This window comes from Phoca vitulina, unplaced genomic scaffold (assembly GCF_004348235.1).
Source record: "Phoca vitulina isolate PV1807 unplaced genomic scaffold, GSC_HSeal_1.0 scaffold65, whole genome shotgun sequence".
Classification (NCBI taxonomy): domain Eukaryota; kingdom Metazoa; phylum Chordata; class Mammalia; order Carnivora; family Phocidae; genus Phoca; species Phoca vitulina.
Genome location: NW_022589768.1, coordinates 4,197,708 through 4,218,572, shown reverse-complemented (window position 1 = coordinate 4,218,572; position 20,865 = coordinate 4,197,708). Strand labels below are relative to the sequence as shown.

General features: G+C 56.0%; 1 protein-coding gene across 4 annotated transcripts in view; it reads right to left on the bottom strand.

The window, feature by feature from the left end:
* AP3B2 (adaptor related protein complex 3 subunit beta 2) overlaps positions 1-20,631 on the bottom strand; it is a 29,672-nt gene extending 9,041 nt beyond the window's left edge. Inside the window, exons 1-14 of one of the 4 annotated variants that reach the window (XM_032391844.1) lie at positions 20,352-20,631; positions 13,142-13,217; positions 12,925-12,999; positions 12,519-12,614; positions 8,168-8,328; positions 7,820-7,886; positions 7,538-7,720; positions 7,164-7,447; positions 6,424-6,478; positions 6,027-6,098; positions 4,716-4,778; positions 4,244-4,376; positions 3,888-3,997; positions 3,081-3,257 (exon numbers count right to left, since the gene is read on the bottom strand). In XM_032391844.1, coding sequence (XP_032247735.1) covers positions 3,081-3,257; positions 3,888-3,997; positions 4,244-4,376; positions 4,716-4,778; positions 6,027-6,098; positions 6,424-6,478; positions 7,164-7,447; positions 7,538-7,720; positions 7,820-7,886; positions 8,168-8,328; positions 12,519-12,614; positions 12,925-12,999; positions 13,142-13,217; positions 20,352-20,464 — 1,665 coding nt within the window. In that variant the 5' untranslated portion in view covers positions 20,465-20,631. Of the gene's footprint in view, positions 1-3,080; positions 3,258-3,887; positions 3,998-4,243; positions 4,377-4,715; positions 4,779-6,026; positions 6,099-6,423; positions 6,479-7,163; positions 7,448-7,537; positions 7,721-7,819; positions 7,887-8,167; positions 8,329-12,518; positions 12,615-12,924; positions 13,000-13,141; positions 13,218-15,283; positions 15,634-17,256; positions 17,932-18,389; positions 19,254-20,351 lie in introns of those variants that run through there. The other 3 variants (XM_032391846.1, XM_032391842.1, XM_032391845.1) reach the window with 3 other exon arrangements.
* Positions 20,632-20,865: the final 234 nt, after the last annotated feature.

Below are 20,865 nucleotides of genomic sequence, written 5' to 3'. Positions count from 1 at the left end.
TGCGTTCATAGCATGACAGGCAGCAGACGTCATTCACGGAGGCCTTCTAGCACTGTGTGCTGTGTAAGGTGCTTCACACGATCTCATGTAACGTCACAGCCCCTCTGCGAGGTAGGGGCTACTGCCCCCACTTCCAGAGGAGAAGCAGAGTCAGAAGTGACTTCTCTCAGGTTAAGGAGTCAGTCAGCGCTGCTTCTAGGCCTGGGCCCGCCAGAGCCAGCCACCCACCAGCTCCCCCGCTCCACCTCCCGCTGACATAAGGCGGCTGCCCCCACTCAGGTCTCCACCTCTTATGAGCAAGACAGTCAGAATCACCAAGTACACAGATCTCATGTCCCCACAGCCAGAGTGCCCGGGGCAGCAGGAACCAGCGGAGGGAGTCCGGAACCCAACCTGGTCCTCCTGCGGTTTATGGACACCCGGCCGAGGGCATAGCTGACTCAGGTAACCCAGTGGGAGCGTCAGGAAGATGTCCCTGAGGGGCAGAGCCCCAGATGCTGGCCGAGAATCAGAGCTGCTGCCGTGACGAAGCTAGAGAGCCGCTGTGACTCTCTCGTACCCATGACACAGCCCACAGGGACGTCGGTGGACTCACCTTCAGCTCAGTCCCTTCCAGCAGTAGCAGTGCCTACAACCTCGTTGCCATCACAGATAAGTACTCTCAGCGCCATAAGCCCCAGGACACCTTGCAGTGGACTTCATCACAGACCTTCCCCTCCCTGGGCCAGACGTCATTTGACCGGTCACGGCTGGTGGATGCCCTTATCAACATGGTCCGTTGCCAAGATGCTGCTGATTCCCTTCTGCAGACCTCCCAGCTGGCTGATCAGACTCTCTCCCTCCCCCAAGTCCTTGACTAGTTCTGGAAAGAAGTGTTAAGGATTGGGATCCATCTGTCCACAGCCTTAACTGCATATCAACAGCCAGTACAGGAAGGGGCTGGTTCACCCTCCTTGTCACTGCAGGATTTGCTTATAACAATTCCTTACGCTTCTCCATCCCAAGGACCCATTCACCAGAAATCCTAGCATCCAGTCTGCACCACCAAGACCCTCACCTCACTCAGCCAGGATGGGCAGGATTTACGGGCAGCTCAAGAGGGCCTAAGAGACCCGCTTCAGTGCACCAAGAATGGAACAAGGCTCCCACGGACCAGTGGGCTCCAGCTTCCAGGGGGGACTTTTAAGTGGGGAACATGGACTCCTTTTCACGAACCCATGTCAACATACCCACTACCTTGCAGCCACCTGTTAAATCACACTGGGACACTGGCTCTTCAAAAAGCGGAAACAAAATACATCCTGACCTCACGTATAAAAATAGGCTCTAGATCTGTGTGGCACACAGATTTTAAGGTCCTCCCCCACAATCCTTGCCTCCTGGTGCTCACGCCGTTATGTAATCCTCTTTCTGTGAGTGTGGGCAAGACCTGAAACTCGCTTCGGACCAACAGGCTATGGCAAAGGTGATGGGGCTGTAACATAATCCCGTCACTGAGTTTCATTATGTAAGACTTGCTCTAGAGACTTTTTTCCTGGTGGTTTTGAAGACATAAGCATCTGTGTTGGGAGACCCCCTTGGCCAGGAACTGAGGGTAGTCTCTCAAACTGAGGGCAGTCCCCAGCTGACAGCCAGCAAGAAGCCAGGGTCTCAGTCCTATCATCCCAAGGAACCGGGGACACACCCGGGCTTATGACAACGACCTGACATCACACATCACCATCCAGGGGCTCAGGAGTCCCGCTGGGTCCTCAGCCCATCTGGGTGGCTCCCCACCCACATGGCTTCATCTTTTCAAATGTTCCTCCCACCTGTTCTTTCCTCCTCTCTGAACAAAGGAGGCAAACAAATATTAGTTCAGTGAGTGCTCTAACTTCTCTTTCCAGCCTGCTTCTCCCACCACGCTGACACTCACAGACCCCGTCCCTCCTGGCTCCCATGCGTGACTGCTGCCTGTTCCACCTCCTGACGAGTGTCCCAGCCCCTGACGGCCCTGCCTCCCCACCTTAAGTCCCTGGGGCCCACCAGAGCCACCAGGGATCAAAGGAGCCACTGAAGAAACACAGTGCTCCATCCAAAGACTGGATGGGATGGCAAGGAGGCCACCTGCAGGCGGGCAGGGACGTCACCACCTCCAGGGTGTAGCCATGCTGCTGACCCCAGCTGCCCGCCCAGATACTCGGCTCTATAGCTTGCCAAACTTTTTCTAGAAGGGGCAGAAATTAACTATTGTAGGCTCTGTGGGCCATATGCGCTCTCACAACTAGTCAACCCTGCTATTGTAGCACAAAATCATCCATACACTATAAACAAATGAATGAACATGGTTGTGTCCCGATAAAACTTTATTTACAAGCACAGGCAGCAGGCCGGATTTGGTCCCCTACCTCACCTAACTGAGAGGGGCAGTGAGTGTGGGAAGTGTCCTAGGGCTTGGCCTCTCCAACACCTTGAAAACTGCACGTTACACCTCATTTTTAGGAGAATCTCCTGGGACCCTCTCAGGGGTTGCCGGACACTTAACAATATCCTGATATTCCAGCCTAGTTGAGCCACGCCCTTGACTATGGTATATCTCATAACCTTTAGCCTTGAGAATGACAATGGACTCCAGTACCATCCCAGACCGAGCAGAGACTTGCCCTCATAATCTCTGGCACAAACTGGCCAAACACCACTAAGCTTTGGGAGGAAGGACAGACCTCATGTCCTAGGAGACACGTCCCCTCCCCCAGTGCCCGTCAGCACGGGCCCCTCCCTCAGTCCTACTCCACTGTGGTTCTTTACGGCCCTATTGTCCCAAAGGCAGCAGGTAGGGACACTCACACAGGCAGACTGGAGGTCACAGCCCCACAGGAGAGCCTCCAACCTCGGCCACCATCCCTACCGGCCCTTGGGTCCTCAGAGTAGCTGTGGACACTGGGGGACACCAGTTACCGAGATACACTAGACACTTGTCCTGAACTCTCTCTTCAGAAAGAGATGCTGGAGTCCACACCCGCCTGGTGAGGGCCCACAGCTTACTGCCCGCACCAATCCCGGGGCCTAGCACGTGTCAGGGGGCGTCTCTCAATCCTCACCTGCTTAGAGTTGGTCAGGTAGAGCTTGGCTGCCAGATTGATGACCTGCAGCTTGACAATGTCCTCCTCTGCTGTGAAGGACTTGGCCATTTTCCTCAGGACGTCAGGTGCAATCTTGGGGACATGCTCACAGTACTCGCCGATGAGCCACAGGATGCTGGCTCGGGCCATGGGCACCTGCGGGTGTGCGAGAGGGGTCAGGACTGTGGTACGTGTGGACATGTGGGTGGGCATGTGGCCTGCCAGGGAAATGGCATTCCTCCCATCTGTGCTGGCCCATGAACTGTGGGGTTCTCTGGAAATGGGCCAGGGGGTTGGTGGGAGAGATATTAAAAGGTGAGCATTTCCTGGGCAGCGTCTCCCTTCTTCCCTAGGGGTTCACTAGCATGGGCAGAACTTTCAAGCCCCAAAGTCAGTCCTGGTTTGGTTTACAAGACTGATTTTCTAGCATTTTAATTCCACGTTATTCTTCCTGAATCTTCAAGGAATGCCTTATTTGAATGTCTCAATTTAGCAGTGCAATAAAAAACACGAGGTTTGTCAATCGGCCAGGCTCGGCCAGAGCTTCAGAGAACACATGAGTGGTGGCACAGGCCCTGGAGCTCAGCGAGGGACCCTCAAGGGGAAAGCGAATCTTGGGCAACACGTGAGGGTCACCTGGTCCCCCCCCTTCCACCAGCAGACCTTTCAGAGCCAGTATGGAAGGTACGGAAGTTGATTTTATTAAGGCTAGAATGTTTAATTACAGGGTTTTAAAATCCCGGGGAGGCTGCTGGGACGGGAGGGAGAGCGGGGTTCCTCCCTCACCTGGATGTTGTCTGTGAGCTTCGCCAGGTGTTTGATGATCTCCCCGTGCTGCGCGGCCTGCATCTGCAGCAGCTTCTTGATGACAACCACGGACTCCGCCACCACGAGCTCTGTGGGGGATGAGCGGGGGGCCCCGGAGCGGTCAGGCGGCCGTGCGCAGGGGGTGCCCAGGCCTGCAGTACCCCCAGACCCTCGGCTCTCTTCCACAGCCCCCCGCACTTCTCCAGTGGCCCTCAGAGACGTAGCAACACTTAGACGCTAACTGAGGCGGACGGACCAACGAACGTGCGCTGTGCCCGGACAGACAGGCGGACGCCCTCTGCTCATCACAGCTGCACGCGCAGACAGACACTGACCGTCACGGTTGGAAAGCAGCTGCACCAGGCCATTGAGGCAGGTGTCACGGACTCGGCCTATGTTAGTTGCACAGCGTCCGATGGCCTGGATCGTGGCGGCTACAAAGTCCTTGTCCATGCTGCGGATGTAGGTCTGTGGGACACCACAACAGAGTGACCCCCTGCTGGCACTGACCCTCCGTGATTCTGCAGGCTTGGGGGTGACCTTCCGGGAAGGCTGTCTCCCCTCATTCAATGACTCGTCATGCCAGAGACTAAACTCTGGGAGAGGGAGCGACACCCTTACCCATCATGCAGAGATTCCCTGGCCCAAAGCCAGCAGAAGGCCCTGGGAGGGGGTCTAAGACAACCGTTTCTCTGCTTCCGGCTCTTAAGAGAAGGGGGGCCCATCAGGACAATTGTCACTGAGCACAGGGTGCTGCACGGCAACTCTCTTGGGTCCCTCTCCTGGGAGCTGGGCCCTGGCCCGTACCTGGAATTCCCGCAGGACAGTAGGGATGTTGGTCTCGCTGGCCAGGTTGGTCAACACTTCCAGCTACAGGGAGGCAGAAAACGGGCAGGGTGGCCAGTGGGCTTTCTGTGCTCTCATAACCCCTCATTCCAAACACACTGCACAGACCGGAAAACAATCCTACGCACAGCCCTGCATCACCCTTAAACTGATGAAGAAAATGAGATTGTGAAGCTTGTCCAAAATGCAGGAGGACCAGTTTGCCTCTTAAGTGGATTCCCTGACAGAGTGTGCTTATGGACAGCATGAGCATGTCACCTCTCCACCTCCACTGAAAACAAAGCCTCCTATTGCTATTAGGATAAAGAGCAACATCCTTACCGTGGTCTATAAATCCCCATATGAGCCGACCCCTGTCTACCTCTGTTCTCACACTGCTCTCCCCCTTGCCCTCCATGCCCCAGTCATATTGGTCTTTCGTCAGACCTCTTCCTGTCTCAGGGCCTTTGCACATACTGTTTCTTCTGCGTGAAGCAGTTCCTGCCATTCCTGTCCCTGCATTTGCCTAGACAATTCACGTTCATTTCTCAGGCCTCAGCTCAAGCCTCACCTCCTGGAGAAAAGCTTCCCTGGTACCCAACTAGATCAGGGCCTCCTACTCTATGCTCTGACAGCCCTCTGCACTTCTCTTTCTTACCTTATTTCTCAAGTGGGTTTTTACATTTGTTTTGTGATTAGCTCCTCAGTGTCTCCTCCTCATCCCACTAAACTGTAAGCTCCAAAGGGCAAGGTGTCTGATGAGTTTGCCATCTCTCGTACCCCTAGATCTAGCTGTGACTGATACATAGTAGATGTTCAGAGAGTCAGGATTAACTGCTGCTGAATGAAATTACTCAGTAATGAGGAGGCAGAGCAGGAATGGAATGTGGGTAGGGGCTCCTGACACTTCTTCTGTGGGTGTATATTTGCATGAAAGCCTGAGGGGGTAGATGTATGGGGAAAAGAACATTGTGGGTGGAAGACAGGAGACCACAGTGGGGGCAAAGGAGGAATTCTGGAGTCAGCAGGACTGACTCTGGGCTAGGGACTTGGGTCTACATTTTTATAAAATGGAGATAATGTGCGCTTCCTGAGTTTATTATGCAAATCGGGTTACTTTACATGTGAAAAGCGGCAGATGTCCAACAGGTGATAGGCCAAGGGCAGTTCCCTTCCCACTCTCACTGGCCCGGCTTCCTGAGCCACGGTGGCCACTGTGGATATCTGAGGGTCGGTGGGGGTGGGGGTGAGGGTGAGGTGGAAGGGCGGCCTGCACGTCTGTCCATCACTCACCTTCAGGATCTTGATCTGGGTCGGGTCGGTGGATCTGATGTAGAAGCTCTTCAGGTAGGGCTCGAACATACCCTGGCAGGAGAGAGGCAGCCCCAGGGAGCTCCATCGCAGCCCTAGACCTGCCTCGTTTCCGGAGCTGCCCCAGCTCTCCTGACGCCAGGCGCAGGATCCTGCCGCAGCAGTCCTCCCGCCTCCCTCTCAGATCTGACCGCGTCTTTCTTCACCGGGTTTTCCTCCCTCCGCGGCCCTCAGGATCCAGGCCCTGCTCATCCTCCTGCGCTTGGGGTCCCCCTTGCCACACTCTGCACAGCTAAGGCATTCCCCTTCCTGCCTTTCCCCGGGGCCGCCCACACCCACAGGGGCCGCTCCTCCGACTGCGAGCGCAGGACGTGCTCACCCGGCGCTTGATGGACATGGTGGCCACGTTCTGGAGCACCACGTACTGCACCTCACTACGGAGAGGACAGGTCAGAGGTACCCGGGCCCCTCCACCCGGGCAAGGGGCAGCGAGTGGAGGGAAGGGAGGTGGGCCAAATAGGAGGGAGGGAAGGGCACCAGTCGGGGGAAGGCAAGAATGGGGTCAGTGCGGCGTTGGGGGGGAGGTGTGGGGCAGAATGTGTGCCCCCGAGGTCGGAGAAAAGCTGGGAGGGCCTGCCCACCCCTCCCGAAGTGGGCAGCGCGGGTGGAAGCAGGTCAGCCCCCCGTGTGGGCGGGGCGGGTCAGCCCTCCCACCGCTCCCCGTGTGGGCGGGGCAGGCAGCCCCCTGTGGGCGGGACGGGGAGCCCGCCCCCAGTCGGGGCGGGGCGGGGGAATGCCTCCCGTGTGGGCGGGGCGGTGCAGCACCCGTGTGGGCGGGACGGGGAGGTGGCCCCCTGTGGGGGCGGGGCGGAGGAATGCCCCCGTGGGGGCGGGGCGGCTCAGCCCCCGTGGGGGCGGGGCGGGGGAAATGCCCCTGTGGGGGCGGGGCGGTGCAGCACCCGTGTGGGCGGGACGGGGAGGCGGCCCCCTGTGGGGGCGGGGCGGGGAATGCCCCCGTGGGGGCGGGACGGGGAGGCAGCCCCCTGTGGGGGCGGGGCGGTGCAGCCCCCGTGGGGGCGGGGCGGGGAATGCCCCCGTGGGGGCGGGGCGGACGCGCACCTGTGGCTGCGCAGCAGGCGCACCAGCGCCTTGGCGATGACGCCCACCTCCGCCTTGGGCGCCAGGTGGAAGTAGAGCTGTGCCACCGCCATGACCACGGCGGCGCTGCGGCTCTGCAGCAGGGGCTTCGTGTTGCGCAGCAGCAGCCGGTGGTCGGGGTCCATGACGTAGGGCTTGCGGGCGGGCAGCGCTGTGGTGGCCGCCTCCTCCGAGCCCGGGCCCTTGGCCTCATCCTCTTCCGAGCCGTAGAAGGCTTTCTCGGGGTTCTCCTCCAGCAGAGATTCCTAGGCGGAGACGCAGACGTGGGGGGAGGCAGTGGACGCCTCCTCCCGGCAGCCCTCCCACCCCCGCTGCTAGGGCCCGGGCCCACTCACGTTCTGGGTGGGGCTCAGGAACTGCGTGCGCGCGTAGCGGGTGAGCATGCTGATGATGACCACCTGGCCCCACTCCTCCACGTCGATGAGCAGGTTGCAGAGTTTCCGGTAGTTCTTGTGAATCAGGTCGATGCGCTCCGGGCAGACCTCCTCGAAGGCCATCACCACGCTGCCCGCCACCAGCTGGGGAACGGACAGTGGCAAGAGAGGGTGAACAGGCAGGGCAGAGGGCCTCTGTGCCGCTCCTTCCCACCACCTATCCGTGTGTGCCCATGTACACACCGTGGTCTTGTCGGCCAGAAGCTTCTCAATGACCTCGATCAGCTGGTCCTTCTGGTCAGAATCCAAACTGAAGGAGAAACGGTTGAGAGGGATTTGCCCCTCCCCCCATCTCCAGCCTTCCCAATATCTGCCCAAACTGTGCTCACCACCCCCACCCCAACCTTATTGGTAAAGAGGTGTGAGCGGCCACCACCACTGTCCTCCATGTCTATCAGTTCCCCAAACCATCTTAAACCATCCAAAGTATAAAAGAAGAAGGGCAATCTGCAAGACTTGGGAGAGCCTGGGGTGGGCTGGGGGCTTGGGAACCACCCCCCCAGAGGAGTGAATGCCTGGGTTGGGGCATACCTGTACAGTTTAGGGATGGCGTGAGCAGCTGTTTTCCGTACATAGGGCGACATGTCCGAGGCAGCTTCTTTGATGGCCAGCATCATGATGGGCACGATGATGGGCACCCGGATGCTAGAGAGGACACGCAGGGCGCTGGCACGAATCAGCTGGTTGGGGTCCTAGGAGCAGAGGTGGAGGCAGAGCCCTGAGAGCCCAGTGGCCTGATGGGAAAGGCCACGCCTATGGAACTTACTGTCTCTAGCTACCAGCAGTTCTTGCCTCCCTGACCCCCTGAACCATGTGCGAGTGCTAGGGACCTGGGAGGGACCACTTGAGGGAACTGACTCTTGGCCCCCGCTGCAGAAATCTGACACCGGAACAGTTGTGGCCATGGGTTGCTTCACTTGCAGGAAAAGTAAAAATCTTCTAGAATACCTAAAGTTCCTGAAACACCTCCTGGTCCTTGGGGCGGAGTTGGGGGAGGGGGGTGTCTTTGTATTTATGCCAGAGGTGACTGCCCGCAAATTCAAACTGGCCTCCTTTCCAGAGTTCATCCTTAACACTCCTTTCCCCCAGCAACCTCCCAGAAATTGTTCTTCCTCTTCCTCCAGTGTTTAAAATAGACAGGTGCGTAGGCCCCTCCTCTTTGCTCCTGTTGCATCCAATACACACCCAAGAAGAGCCTTAGACACAGTACATTGCAATCATGGGAAAGCACCAGCACCATCACCGGCCGTAAACTGCTGTGAATTTTAGAGAATGGTGGACAACGGGAGAGGTGCTGGCACAAATAACGTGTAGATGCCTCCCTGATGTTCTAAAACGGGGAAAGAGAAGATCCATGAAATGACAGGGCACGATGATGGTAATCCCTGTCAAAATTCTAGAACTGATTTTTAAGCACATGGTTTAGAAGCACTTATTTAAAAAGCAGCAGTCTGTGTTTGTTTAGAGTCAAATCACATCCTAGCTACTGCTCTAACCTATTTTTTCCCCTTTTATTTGGAAACAATTATGGATTCACAGGAAGTTACTAAAAAAACCATTTTCCTTTTTGATAGGGTAACTAGACTGGTCGATATTAACACTGTGGATCTCGATTTCAGCAAGGCATTGGTGGGAGTCTCGTAGCGTTTCCCGGCTGGCCGTTTTTGATGCGGGCTTTTTGTTTCACTTAATATGTAAGCATTTTAAGAGCAGAACTCATGTCTATTTTGTCTCTATTTCCATAGCCCTTTGCACATGAAAGGTGTTAAGAAATTTTTCTGCTATTGAATAAGATCCTTTCTAACAAGATAAGAAAATGCCAGCTGACTGTACAATTAGGTGGATCCACAACTTGGTGAAACAGTGTACTTGGGGAAGGTTTATTAGACTGGCATCAGCCTAGAAACATGATACACCATGGGACTCAGTCTGCTGCCCTGCTCTGTGCAGCTTATCAACATTTTGGAGGAAGACACAAAATCAAGAGGACAAGAAGAGCCTTAGACACAGTATATTGCACTCATGGGAGAGCACCAGCACCAGCTGTAAATTGCATTTTTAAAGAATTAAAATTTAGAATCACCCTGAATTGGACGCTGTGCTAAACCAATAAAATGAACTGTAATAGGGTTTCATAGGGGATTCAAGGGACCAACTGCATTAAGACAGCAGGTAGGGAGACCTAGATTATCTGACTGCCCACTGGAGGTTTGTCTGAATTGAGGCAACCACATATGTGGGCTGCTAAGAAAGCAAACACAGTCTCAGCCTGGGTTGATAAAAAGAAGGGAGAATCCTTGATGGAAATGAATGGTTCTAGTGTATAAGCGAGCCCGGAGTCATTAACAACAGAAGGAAAATGAGTCTTAGAGGAACACATATATCATGTGATACCATTTACAAAACAATATTATATATTATTTAGGAATGCATAAATGAGTAGTAAGAGAATGAATGCATGCACATGAATGATAAGCAGGAGAAGATACACAGGGGGCTCTGGCTGTTGATAAATTTTTCATTTCTTGTGCTTGACACATAGATATTCATTCTATTATTCTTTGTGCCTTTTGTGCGTCCAAAATAAATTTTTAAAAATTATAGCTATGGAGGTTTTGATAGACTATAATGCGATTATTGCTAATAGAATATAATGGTTTAAAAAAGAAGTTGTAGTTGCAGTGAAGGAGTGACATCTTGGTCACTGGGGATGGCGGGTCAGATATGTTCTAGGGCAAAGGTTGGGACGCTACAGCCCTCAGGCCAAATCTGTTTCCTGCCTTTTTTATCAATAAAAACTTATTGGAACCCGGCCAGGCCCACTCATTTATGGTTTCTTACACACTTCAAGGGCAAAGTTGGGTGGTTGCAGGGTTGAGGCTATGTGGCCTACAAAGCCTAAATTACTGTCGGCAGTACATAGAAAAAGGTTGCTGACCACTGTTCTAGAGAAATCATTGCATTGATTGGACTAAAGGGGCTCTGGTTTTCTAAAAGGGGAAAAGGGACAGACTGTGAAAAGGGTTAATACAGACTGGTAGGTACATGTGCAAAACAACTAGAACGGTTCTTATAAAATGATTTAACCCTGATTCAAATCAAAAGATCAGTTGCCAATCTAGATAGATCGAGCCTATGGTTTTGACTCTAAAAAATTAGCCTAGCCGGATATGCAGCACAGGAATACCCAGGTGTTGCAGGTATCTGCCAGGGGCCGTGCTTGCTCCCCCGTCTCAGAGGAGCAGACCTTGTCGGCCTCTCCTGCTGGCCCAGCACAGTGACCCAGGGCTGAGCCCGGATCTGGGCAGTCCGCTCTCAGGCTGCTCAGCAACCTCCAGAACCAGCTGGACATGACAAGGTGAGCTGGACCCTTCAGGGATGCTCTCACAGGAATGTGAACTAAATGTGTGGAAAGACTAGGGGAGTTAATGGTTGTCATCTGTGCTGAAAATGCTGAAAGGAGAGAGAACAGAATGGCAGTGATATTGGCTTCTGCATCCTTGAGCTAGACCGGCCAGAAAAGCACGCGGTGGGGACTAGCACGCATGCATGTCATATGCAAAACAAAAGGTGACAATATTCAGTTTAAATAGTATGAGGGGATTCAGCCCCCCATGCCATTCCTACTGCCCCTTCCCTTAGATGATTTCTTTTTTTCCCTAGGGAGGGGGAGAAATGGGGGGGGAGGGACAGAGGGAAATGGAGAGAGAGAATCCCAAGCAGGTTCCCCGCTGAGTGCAGAGCCCGGTGACATGGGGCTTGATCTCATGACCTGAAATCATGAGCTGAGCCGAAACCAAGAGTCAGAAGCTCAACCGACTGAGCCACCCAGGTGCCCCCAGGTGATTTCAATTTCTACATGCCTCCAAGAGCCTTTCAGTACAACAGACGTGATCCAGTCTCTAAAAGTGGGTATTTTGCATTCACTGGGGCATCTAAGACAAGTCAACTACTTCTGGTGCTAAACCGAGGAACTATCAACCTTGGGGTGCCTGGGTGGCGCAGTAAGTTAAGCCTCGGACTCTTGGTTTCTGCTCAGGTCATAATCTCAGGGTCCTGGAATCAAGCCCCGCACTGGGCTCCCTGCTCAGCAGGGAGTCTGCTGGAGATGCTCTCTCCCTCTCCCTCTGCCCCTCCTGCTCACGCTCTCTATCTCTCTAAAAAATAAATAAATTTTAAAAAAAGAAGAAAGAAGAAGAACGATCACCTTGTTTCAACTCTAGAGGAATGACCTGTTGTACTGAACTCACTGGAAATGGACAGTCATGTGTTTATGGCGTCTGCGCTGACTTTTGAACCCAAACCCCGTGTCTGAGGCAGCTCTCCTACAGGGCAAACTTTGTTGTTTTCCTCTGGGTAGAGCTCATTTGTTTTCAACAAACGCTTTTGTCCTCCGTACCACGTTCCAAAGTCATTGTTCTCCACAGAAACCCAGACTAGGAGCCCCAGCCGGAGCCAAGGCTGTGACCCGCAGAGGCGAGGAACCGGGTCAGCCGCGCCCTCAGAGTCCTGTCTTAAGGAGGTGGACTTCTGCCTGGCTGTGGGCCACCATTCCTTTACACCAGTGGGCGAGGGAGCCCCGGGCTCTCCACGTTCAGGGGCTCGAGTGGCTCCTGTTTGCGGCAGCCATTCACAGGCCCCTCAGAGGAGGAGGGACACGGTCCCTGGGCCCCCACTCCATGTCTCATGCCCCTTCTGAGCTGGCCTCCACCCTCTGAGGGTCCCGCTGGTGCTCTTCTCTGACGCGGACCCTCCCCACGCTGGGCAGGTAGGAACGGGCCTCCAGGCTGTTCCCCCAGGCACCCGCCTCTCCCTGGGCCTGTGGCTCCAAGCCAGCGTCCACAAGCCCTGGGCGCCAGGGAGGCAAACTGCGACCTCTGACCTTGAGGCCCCGTTGGAAGGTGGAGATGGACAGCAGGGCCAGGTCCTGTTGCTCTTCGGCGTAGCGCACCAGGTACACGTAGACAAGCTTCTTCACCTGCGGAGAGCGGGTTTCTCAGCCTGACTGGCGGCCCCCCCACAAGATGTGGTCGCCTGGCCGGCTGTGGTCGCGCAGACAGATGATTCCAGTGCGGGGAGAGCGTCCCCACTGTGCCCCGGGTCCTTCACTCGGACCCACGTCTGGTTCAGGGACATACAAACAGTGTCTTCTCCCGAACCGAGGGCATTCTGAGCAAGTCAGGCCCCCGGGGGCTGGATTGTTCTCTTCCTCACCCCAAGCGGCGGGAGTTTATTCCTGATGGAGGTGGGCGTGGGAGATCCCTCGGGGGGGGGGGGGGGGGGCTCACCTCTATGTTCTTGCAGGCCACGTTCTTCACCACAGCAGGAAACAGGTCTGAGGCATTCTTTCCCCGGGCGATCATCTGGGTGCGGGGGTCAAGGGAGGGGGAGGAAGAGGGAGGAGGCCCACACTTATTAGGGGAAGGTCCACAAGGAGCCAAGGAGAGCTGCTCTTTGATCCCTGCCCACCAGGCCTCCACCCCGAGGACCCCCTTCCCCACTCACGGCCACAATCCTCTTCATGGCCTCCAGCTTGAGGGAATCCTTGTTGGTGTCTAGCATCTCCTTCAGGTCGTCATGCCTGGTGGGTGGGGGAGACAGAGGAGGTCAGCAGAGGGGACGAGGGTGGGGGTGGGGGTATCCGTCAGGAGGATCCAGGCAGAAAACAGCGACATGGGCAGGGGACTGGGGGTCAGGAGAAACGTGGGCCAGCCCATGGTATGGGTTGAATTGGGTCCCCCTCAAAAAAGATAACGTTGAAGTCCTAACCCCTAGAACCCCAGAATGTGGCCCTCTGGAAACTGAGTTGTGGCAGTTGTAATTAGGAGGAAGTCACACTGGAGTAAGGCTGACACAGTATTTCTGGTGTTCTAAGAAGACAGCGATGTGGAGAGAGAAACAGGGAGAATGCCAGGTGACGACAGAGGATTGGAGTGAGCCAGCTACAAGTCAAGGAACACCAGGGATTGCCAGGAAGCCACCAGAAGCCAGGAAGGGGTGAGGAAGGATCCCCCGACAGGTTGCAGAGGGAGCATGGCCCTGCCGACACCTTGATTTTGGACTTCTAGCCTCTGGCTCTGTGACACAATACGTTTGTCGTCCTAAACCACCCGCTCTGTGGTTCAGCTGTACTTTGTTACAGCGGCCCTAGGAAACCCGTACAGCTGGGGACCTAGAGCCAGAAGCCACGAGGAAAGGTTTGGGGTGGGAAAGGTATGGACCCCGCCCAGAAAATGGCCAGTTGGAGAGATGGGAAGGATCTGGACCCAGTGGAAAGGTGTCGGTGTCCAAACAGGAGCAGGATGTCCTTGCCCCTGCCCAGGTGTGTTCCCAGGCCCGGACTCCACAGACTGATCTAACTCCGAGGACTGGAGGGGTCCCAGGCGCTCCAGAATCTATTGAGATTTTGGCCTCAGCACAAAAGCCAGAGCTATCACTTAACATTCAACAGTGATTCCAGGAAGTTATAAAACCCTCCTGGGAGAAATAAATGAAGATTTGAATACATGACCCCCTGCACACAGCTGAAGGGAAGAGAGGGCAAGTGTATTTGTTTGCTAGGGCTGCCGTAACAAAGTACCACACATCGGGTGGCTTAAACAACCTAAATTTATGTTCTCACAGTTTTAGAGGCTAGAAGTCTGAGATGGTGTCAGCGGGCATGGTTTCTGCTGAGGCCTCTGTCCTTGGCTTGTAGACGGCTGTCTTCCTTTATCTGCACATGGTCTTCCCCCTGTGCATCCTGTCAAATTTCCTCTTCTTATAAGGACACCAGTCAGACTGCTTTAGGGCCCTAATGACCTCATTTTAACATAATCACCTCTTTAAAGACCCCTTCTCCAAATACAATCATATTCTGAGGTACTGGGGGTTAGGACTTCCACATAGGAATTTGAAGGGGACACAATCCAGCCTATAATAGCAACAGAAAGGAAAATATTGGGGATATGGCAAATAAAAATTTAATATTCAAAATAAAGTACTGATATCAATTTAAGGTTTATATCCAGCATTCACTGTCAGGGCTGCTGCAAGCATATCCACCATCTGCTTGCCCCTCCAAGTAGACATAGCCCTGAGCTGTTGCTCCCCATTCCATGAGTGGAATATAGTCTGGTATTCTTTGGCCAGGTACCCTTCTGCAGTGAACAACCTGCCCAACCATACTCAGAGGTCTAAGGGCTGGTGGTCAAAGAAGTGAACAGAGAACTATGAATAAACTCATAGAAAAAATGTGTCTACACACAGCTGATACAGCTGTGGGACAAGTGATGTACTCATGTGTTGCCAAAATGGTTCCAAAATGTGGTGAGCAGCTGTGTGTGGGGTCCTGCACAGTTCTCTCATCTCCCAGATGACACCCTGATAACCCACAGCTTTCGACCCAGGCAGGAGAACCCAGTCTAGAAAGGTATCACCAATGGTAGAAATTAAAAAGCAGTGAAACATTTAGAAACCATAGAAAATCAGAAATGAGAGGGAGCAGTGATAGCAGGGAAGAGCGTGACGGCAGTCACAGACGGGCAAATGGGAGGCTGATGCCGAGAGATGAGTAAGCGACGAAAGCTCAGAGGAGGAGAAAAACCGACATGATACACGCCGAGTCCTCGGGCTGCATTCCGCACAAATGCCTGAGTGCCTACATACATTCAGAAAGGACGGAAGCGCTGCTAAGAAATGGATGTTCCGAGGGATTTAGGAAGCGTCTTTCCTGAGCAGATTTTCTGATGGAAAGCGAAGTAGAAAGATGATGTTTTCCAGAACGCAGAGGACTTGCTGGCTGTCACATGAAGGCAGAAGATGTCCAGCCCCAGCCATGTTGATCTAAAATTCTCTCACTTGAGGGATGCCCCCCAAATCAGAGGATCCTCTCACTCTCCCAAACACAAATCAGGTGGTCAATTCCTAAGGGGCAGAGCTCAGGACAACGGGGGTATAGAAAGAGGGACAGACCATGCAGCCGGGCCTGGGCAGCACCAGGGCTGCGAGAATGAAAGCCGGGCACCACCATCCCCGGTGGACAAATGCACACCACTGAACTGCCGGGTTCCTCCACACGTACACCTCACGGTCAACTCACCTACATGCCCCAACACCCCCACCGACACCAGCGCCTTCCACACGTGCCAGACACTCCCGTATGTCCCCTGCAGACTCACCTGCGCCCCAGACATCCCCACAGACGTACCCACACCCCCAGACACACCTGTTCCCCCCAGACACACCTGCGCCCGACATCCTCAGATCCCCACATCCCCACGCCCCCACAGACACACCCCATAGATAGATCCACCACCCCAGACACATCCGCACCCCCAGACACACACGATTCATATATAAACCCACGCACGCCCCACATGCCCCCTGCAGACACACACCCCCCGCCCCCAGAGAGACCAACAGGCACGGACACACACCTCACATCCAGACACTTCCCACAAACACACTCTCCACTCGTACGCCCACATATCCACCAGCACACACCTCACCTACACACCCCTAGACGCCCGCAGCCCCACACACATCCCCACCAGACCCCTCCGCTCTCCCCCACGCCCTCATCCCGACACGCACAAGCCACGCGGTGCACCCCCCACACGCACACTCCCCCCAACACGCACCACGTACACACACACCCTTGGGACTAGACTGGCACTCTGTCTCACTCCCCAGTGCCCCGTGGGCTCCTAGTTGAGCTTCCGGAGGATGGATTTAGGCTTCTAGGATCAAACACGCGCAGCCTCATGGATCCTCCGGCCTCCCTCTGAGGGGTCAGCCTGCGGGGACCTCACCGGGAGCAGTCGGAGTTCGCCCGGCCTCTTTAACTCTGGGTGTTCTCTAAAGCACACTTCCTCACACCCGGCTGTCCTCACCACTCCTAGAAATGCCACAGGCCCCTGTCAAATGCACACGCGCCGGGGCATCGCGGCAGCGCCCACACGCCCCCCCCCCCCCCCCCCCCGCCCCCCCCCCCCCGGCCCTGCGGGCTCCGGACCCCGGCACAGGGGACCCGAGAGAGCGGAGGGACCGTGCTATACAGCACACAGAGCCCAGGCGGGCTTGTTAAATGCCGCCCCGGGTCCCACGTCTTCACGGCACCAGCTTGTGTGCCCAAGAGCGAGAGGAAGCAAGGGGTACACAGCGACGCCCCAAAGCCAGGAAACACTAGTCTCCCGTGGTCAGATCGCCTTACACCGCATTCACTCTGACCCCGGGCCCGGCCTGAGGGCCTGTCCAGCGGGCCAGCCAGGGCGCAGAATGCGCCACCGAGGCCAGACGCGCTCACCTCCCTCTCCTCGCCACCAGAATCCCAAACTCTGCGCCTTTGCCCGTCTCCAAACCTCCCCCAGAGCCCACTTTAGCCAGGACCCGGGAGGGGGGAAGGTCAAGGTGGGACCACAACACTATCGTCCTCCCCCGAGAGCTGCTGGAGTTAAGTTCACCCCCCTCATACCCTCCACCCCCACACTGTGCCCCTGACCCGCCCCCCGCACCCTAAATCCCAGCCTCGTCCCCCTCCTGAGGAGCTGGGACTTGGAAGAGCCTGAGCTGAGGGCAGCCGCCGCCCACTGCTTGTCTTCCCGGCGTCGGGGTGAGGGTCCCTGGGAGTTCCTCTGTACCTTAGCGGCTGGCTCTGGCTCTGGCTCTGGCCAGGCTCTGGGCAAGGTCCTTCCAGGGACGCTCCAGGGGATGTGTCTTCCTCCGGGGCCTGCAGCCACCGCAGCTCCTCAGGCTGCAAGGCCTGGTACCAGGGCGGGGGCCCGCCTTCAGGGGCCAGCACGGGGCTGGCGGCCTCCTGGTCAGCCCCACAGGCCCCTCTGCCCCCTGGCCTCCCCACGGCCCCCGGGAGCTGCAGGAATCGCTGCATGGGGCACCAGGTCCTGCTCTGAGATGAGACTGAGCTGACCGGGGAGCTGGGGATGCCTGTCGCTGTCCTAGATGGCCCGCCCCCGAAACTCAGAAACCAGACACTGGCAGGGAAGGAGGCTCCGGTTTCCTTTTCACTGCTCAGAGACAGGACTCAAGAGGGGATGGAAGGTAGGGACTGGGGACTAAGCCACCCCAACCTCCGGCCAGGGGGCGAGGGGGTCAGGGGAGAGCTGATCCAGACGGAGGTGAGGGACGCCCTCCTCACCTCCACTCTCCGGCCACATCTAGACCTCTGCCTCCCCAGAACTGCTCTTCCTCAGAAATCCGGTACACCTCCTGCCCACTCTGACCCGAACCCAGAACCAGTTCCTCAATTCCTTCCTTCCTATCAGCCTTCTCTGATCTCTACTTCCTCCCTCCCTGGCCTAGGCCCCCCGGGGCCTCCAGCCACTCTCTCACTCACACCCCTGGCCCTCCTATCCAGGTTGCCCCTACCCTGCCAGGAGTAGTTGGCTCTTTTCGCACCATTTCAGACCCCCTCCAAGCGCCTCAAATCCCCACCCACAGCCTTGCTCTCCTGCTCTTAGAACTTGGCCACCTGCTTCTCACAGAAGATGAAAGGCCTCAGACAAAATCCCCTGCAGCTCCCAAACACCTGCCTCTCCTCTCCTCCTGCCCTCCTCCCCCTGGGCAGCAATCCTCCTCAAAGCCAGCTCGATCCTCCCACCCAGCTCCGAATGCCTCCGCCTCCCCCCCATCACCCAGGGGGCCCTGTGCCTTCAGTTCCCTTCAGCCTCCCCCACACTGCTGGCTCCTTCCCACCAGCAGTTAGACTTGCTCTTCCATCCTGATAATAAACAAAAATAACACAAATAACACAAACCTTCTTGAACTAATGATCTCCTCCAGCAACTCTTTTTTTTTTCTCTCCCCTTGACAAACTTCCGGAAAGCAAATTCCCCATTCGCTGTGTTTTATTTATTCACCTCTTATTTGCTCCTCTACTCACTTTCACCTGGTTTTAGACGCTGATAAGAATTTAGGGCTGAGGGGCCATGATGTCTGCAACTTACATGGTTCAGCCAAAACTATTTATGGCTAGAGGGTTATATAAAACAAATATGGCACAATGTCAACAGTGGTTGGATCTAGGTGGAGGGTATTCATGTATTCCTTGTAGCGCACACCCAATTTTTCTGTATGTTTAACACTGTTCATAATAGAATGTTGGGGAAAAATAATCCAGCTCCCCCTCTTCTGACTTTGCCAGACTTGTCCCCCAGGACAGGAGGTGGGGAGTAGAGCAGGGCGGGGTTGACCTGCTCTTTGTCAAACCAACGGTCATGATTTCTTTCCCTTGTTTGAGTTGACCTTGCTGATCACTTCCTCCTCGAAACCACATTCTGTTTTCCTTCTCTCTTTGGTTTACTTTTTTTCAGTCACCTTGAAACACTTTCCCCCTGCATTCTTTAGGGTTCATCTCTGTGAGCTGTCTGAACTCATTTCATATACTCTCCCTGGGTTATCTTAACTTCCTTCTGTGGCTTTGATTAATACGTATATGTTAATAATCTCTCCTGGAACCCAAATCCTAAGATCCAGCTACCTCCCAGGCTTGAATATCCCTCAGAGTTTACAATTTCAGCCTGTCAAAAGCAGGGCTCAACATTATTTTCACCAATTTTCTTGTAATCCCTTTATTTCCAATCGCTCTGTATGGTGCTACCATCTATCCAGTTACAAGAAATAGTAACCTGAGTATTATCCTTATCTTCTCCCCCCAGTTAATCATCAGGTCTGTGACTTCTACCGCCTCAACAGTCCTCAAATCCTCTGCCCCTCCCACAGGCTAAACCACCCTCATGTCCCCCTCCCCCAACTTCAACACCCCCTCGTCTCCTGCTCAAACCAGCACACCCCCAGTCTCTTCTCCACAATCCAGCCTGGAATCCTTCTAAAATGCAAATCTGCTATCACCTGCTCAGAACCCGTCAGCTCCTTGGCATCTTCCCACCCTCATTTCTGGTCGCTCCAGGGGCTTGCACAGCGATTCGGGCCATATTGTATTATTAGCACCTACAAAACCTGTGACTTGGCCACCTCCCTACAAGCTCCTTCCTCCGCCTGGAACATCCCTCCCTCTCCCCTCTCCCCGTCCTCCAGGGCCAGGGACCAGCTCCTCGCATCCCTCCGACGCTCCCACAACACGGATTCTTCCTCTGTGCTCCCCTCTAGAGCAACTAGAGGACGAGGACCAAGGGCCGTCTCAGGTTCACGCCTGTATTCACAGTCACGAGGATGACAATGGACACAGCAGCCCCTTACAAATGCTTGTTTCAGGATTTACAGATGAACGAAAGAACCAACGAGTGAGCCAAAGGTGGGGGGCGGGGAGAGCGGGAAGTCCAGGTGGGGCTGAACTCCAGGGGCAAGGAGGGAAGCGGGAGTGTGTGAGCGCCGGCCGGATGGGAGATGGGGGCGCGAGCGTGGGGCCAGAATGAGGGAAATGGATTTGTAGGAGGGGCCGGGCCTGGCAGGTTCCGGGGGCACACGCAGGGCCGGCCTTCCCAGACAGGCCCCGGGCTCCAGCTCACCGACGCTGACCCCTCCCCCGCGATCTTCGGGAGCCGGCGGGCCCCGCGCGATAAAGGCGGGGAACCTGTAGTGCAAACCCACGAACTGCGGGCACGCCCGGGGCGGGAGGGTCGCCCCCGCCCCCCGACGGCCTGCAGCCCCTCCCCGGGTCCCGGCTGGGCCCGGCCGCCGCGGGAGGGGGCAGGGCGGGCTTCCGGTCCGCGAGGCCGGGGCGCTGTCCATGGTGCCGGCGCGCCGCGGGCTCCCTCACCGCTTGTAGTCGGAGGAGAAGATGCCGCCGCTCGCCGGGTCGTGGCCGTACTCGGGCTCCCCGGGGCCGGCGGAGCCGCCCTTGTCCTCGCCGTAGGCGGGGGCGGCCGACATGGGGCGGCCGGGGAGAGCGCTTCGCCGGGGCGGAGGCTGGGGCCGAGGAAGCGAGCGCAGGCCGGGCTCCGCAGAGGCCGCAACCTGCGCGAGCAGAGGCAGCGCGCGGATTTATCAATCAGGGCCGCGCGGTGAGGCGCTTAAAGGCACCGGCGCCTGAGGATCGGAGGGCGTGTCCGCGGAGGGGGCGGGGCTGCGCCCCAGGGGCTGGCCCCGCCCGCATCCCTCGGAAATCCCCGCCCCCTTCCCCCTCCCCGTGAGGGATCCTCCTGTCCTTTAGAGGGACCCAGATTCCGGGTCCGGGGGTGGGTGGAGGCCTCTGGACTGAGGGTGGGACAGCCTTCCGGGAGAGGCAGAGCGCCTTCCCTCACCCTCCCGACCACAGGGTCTCAGTGGAAGGG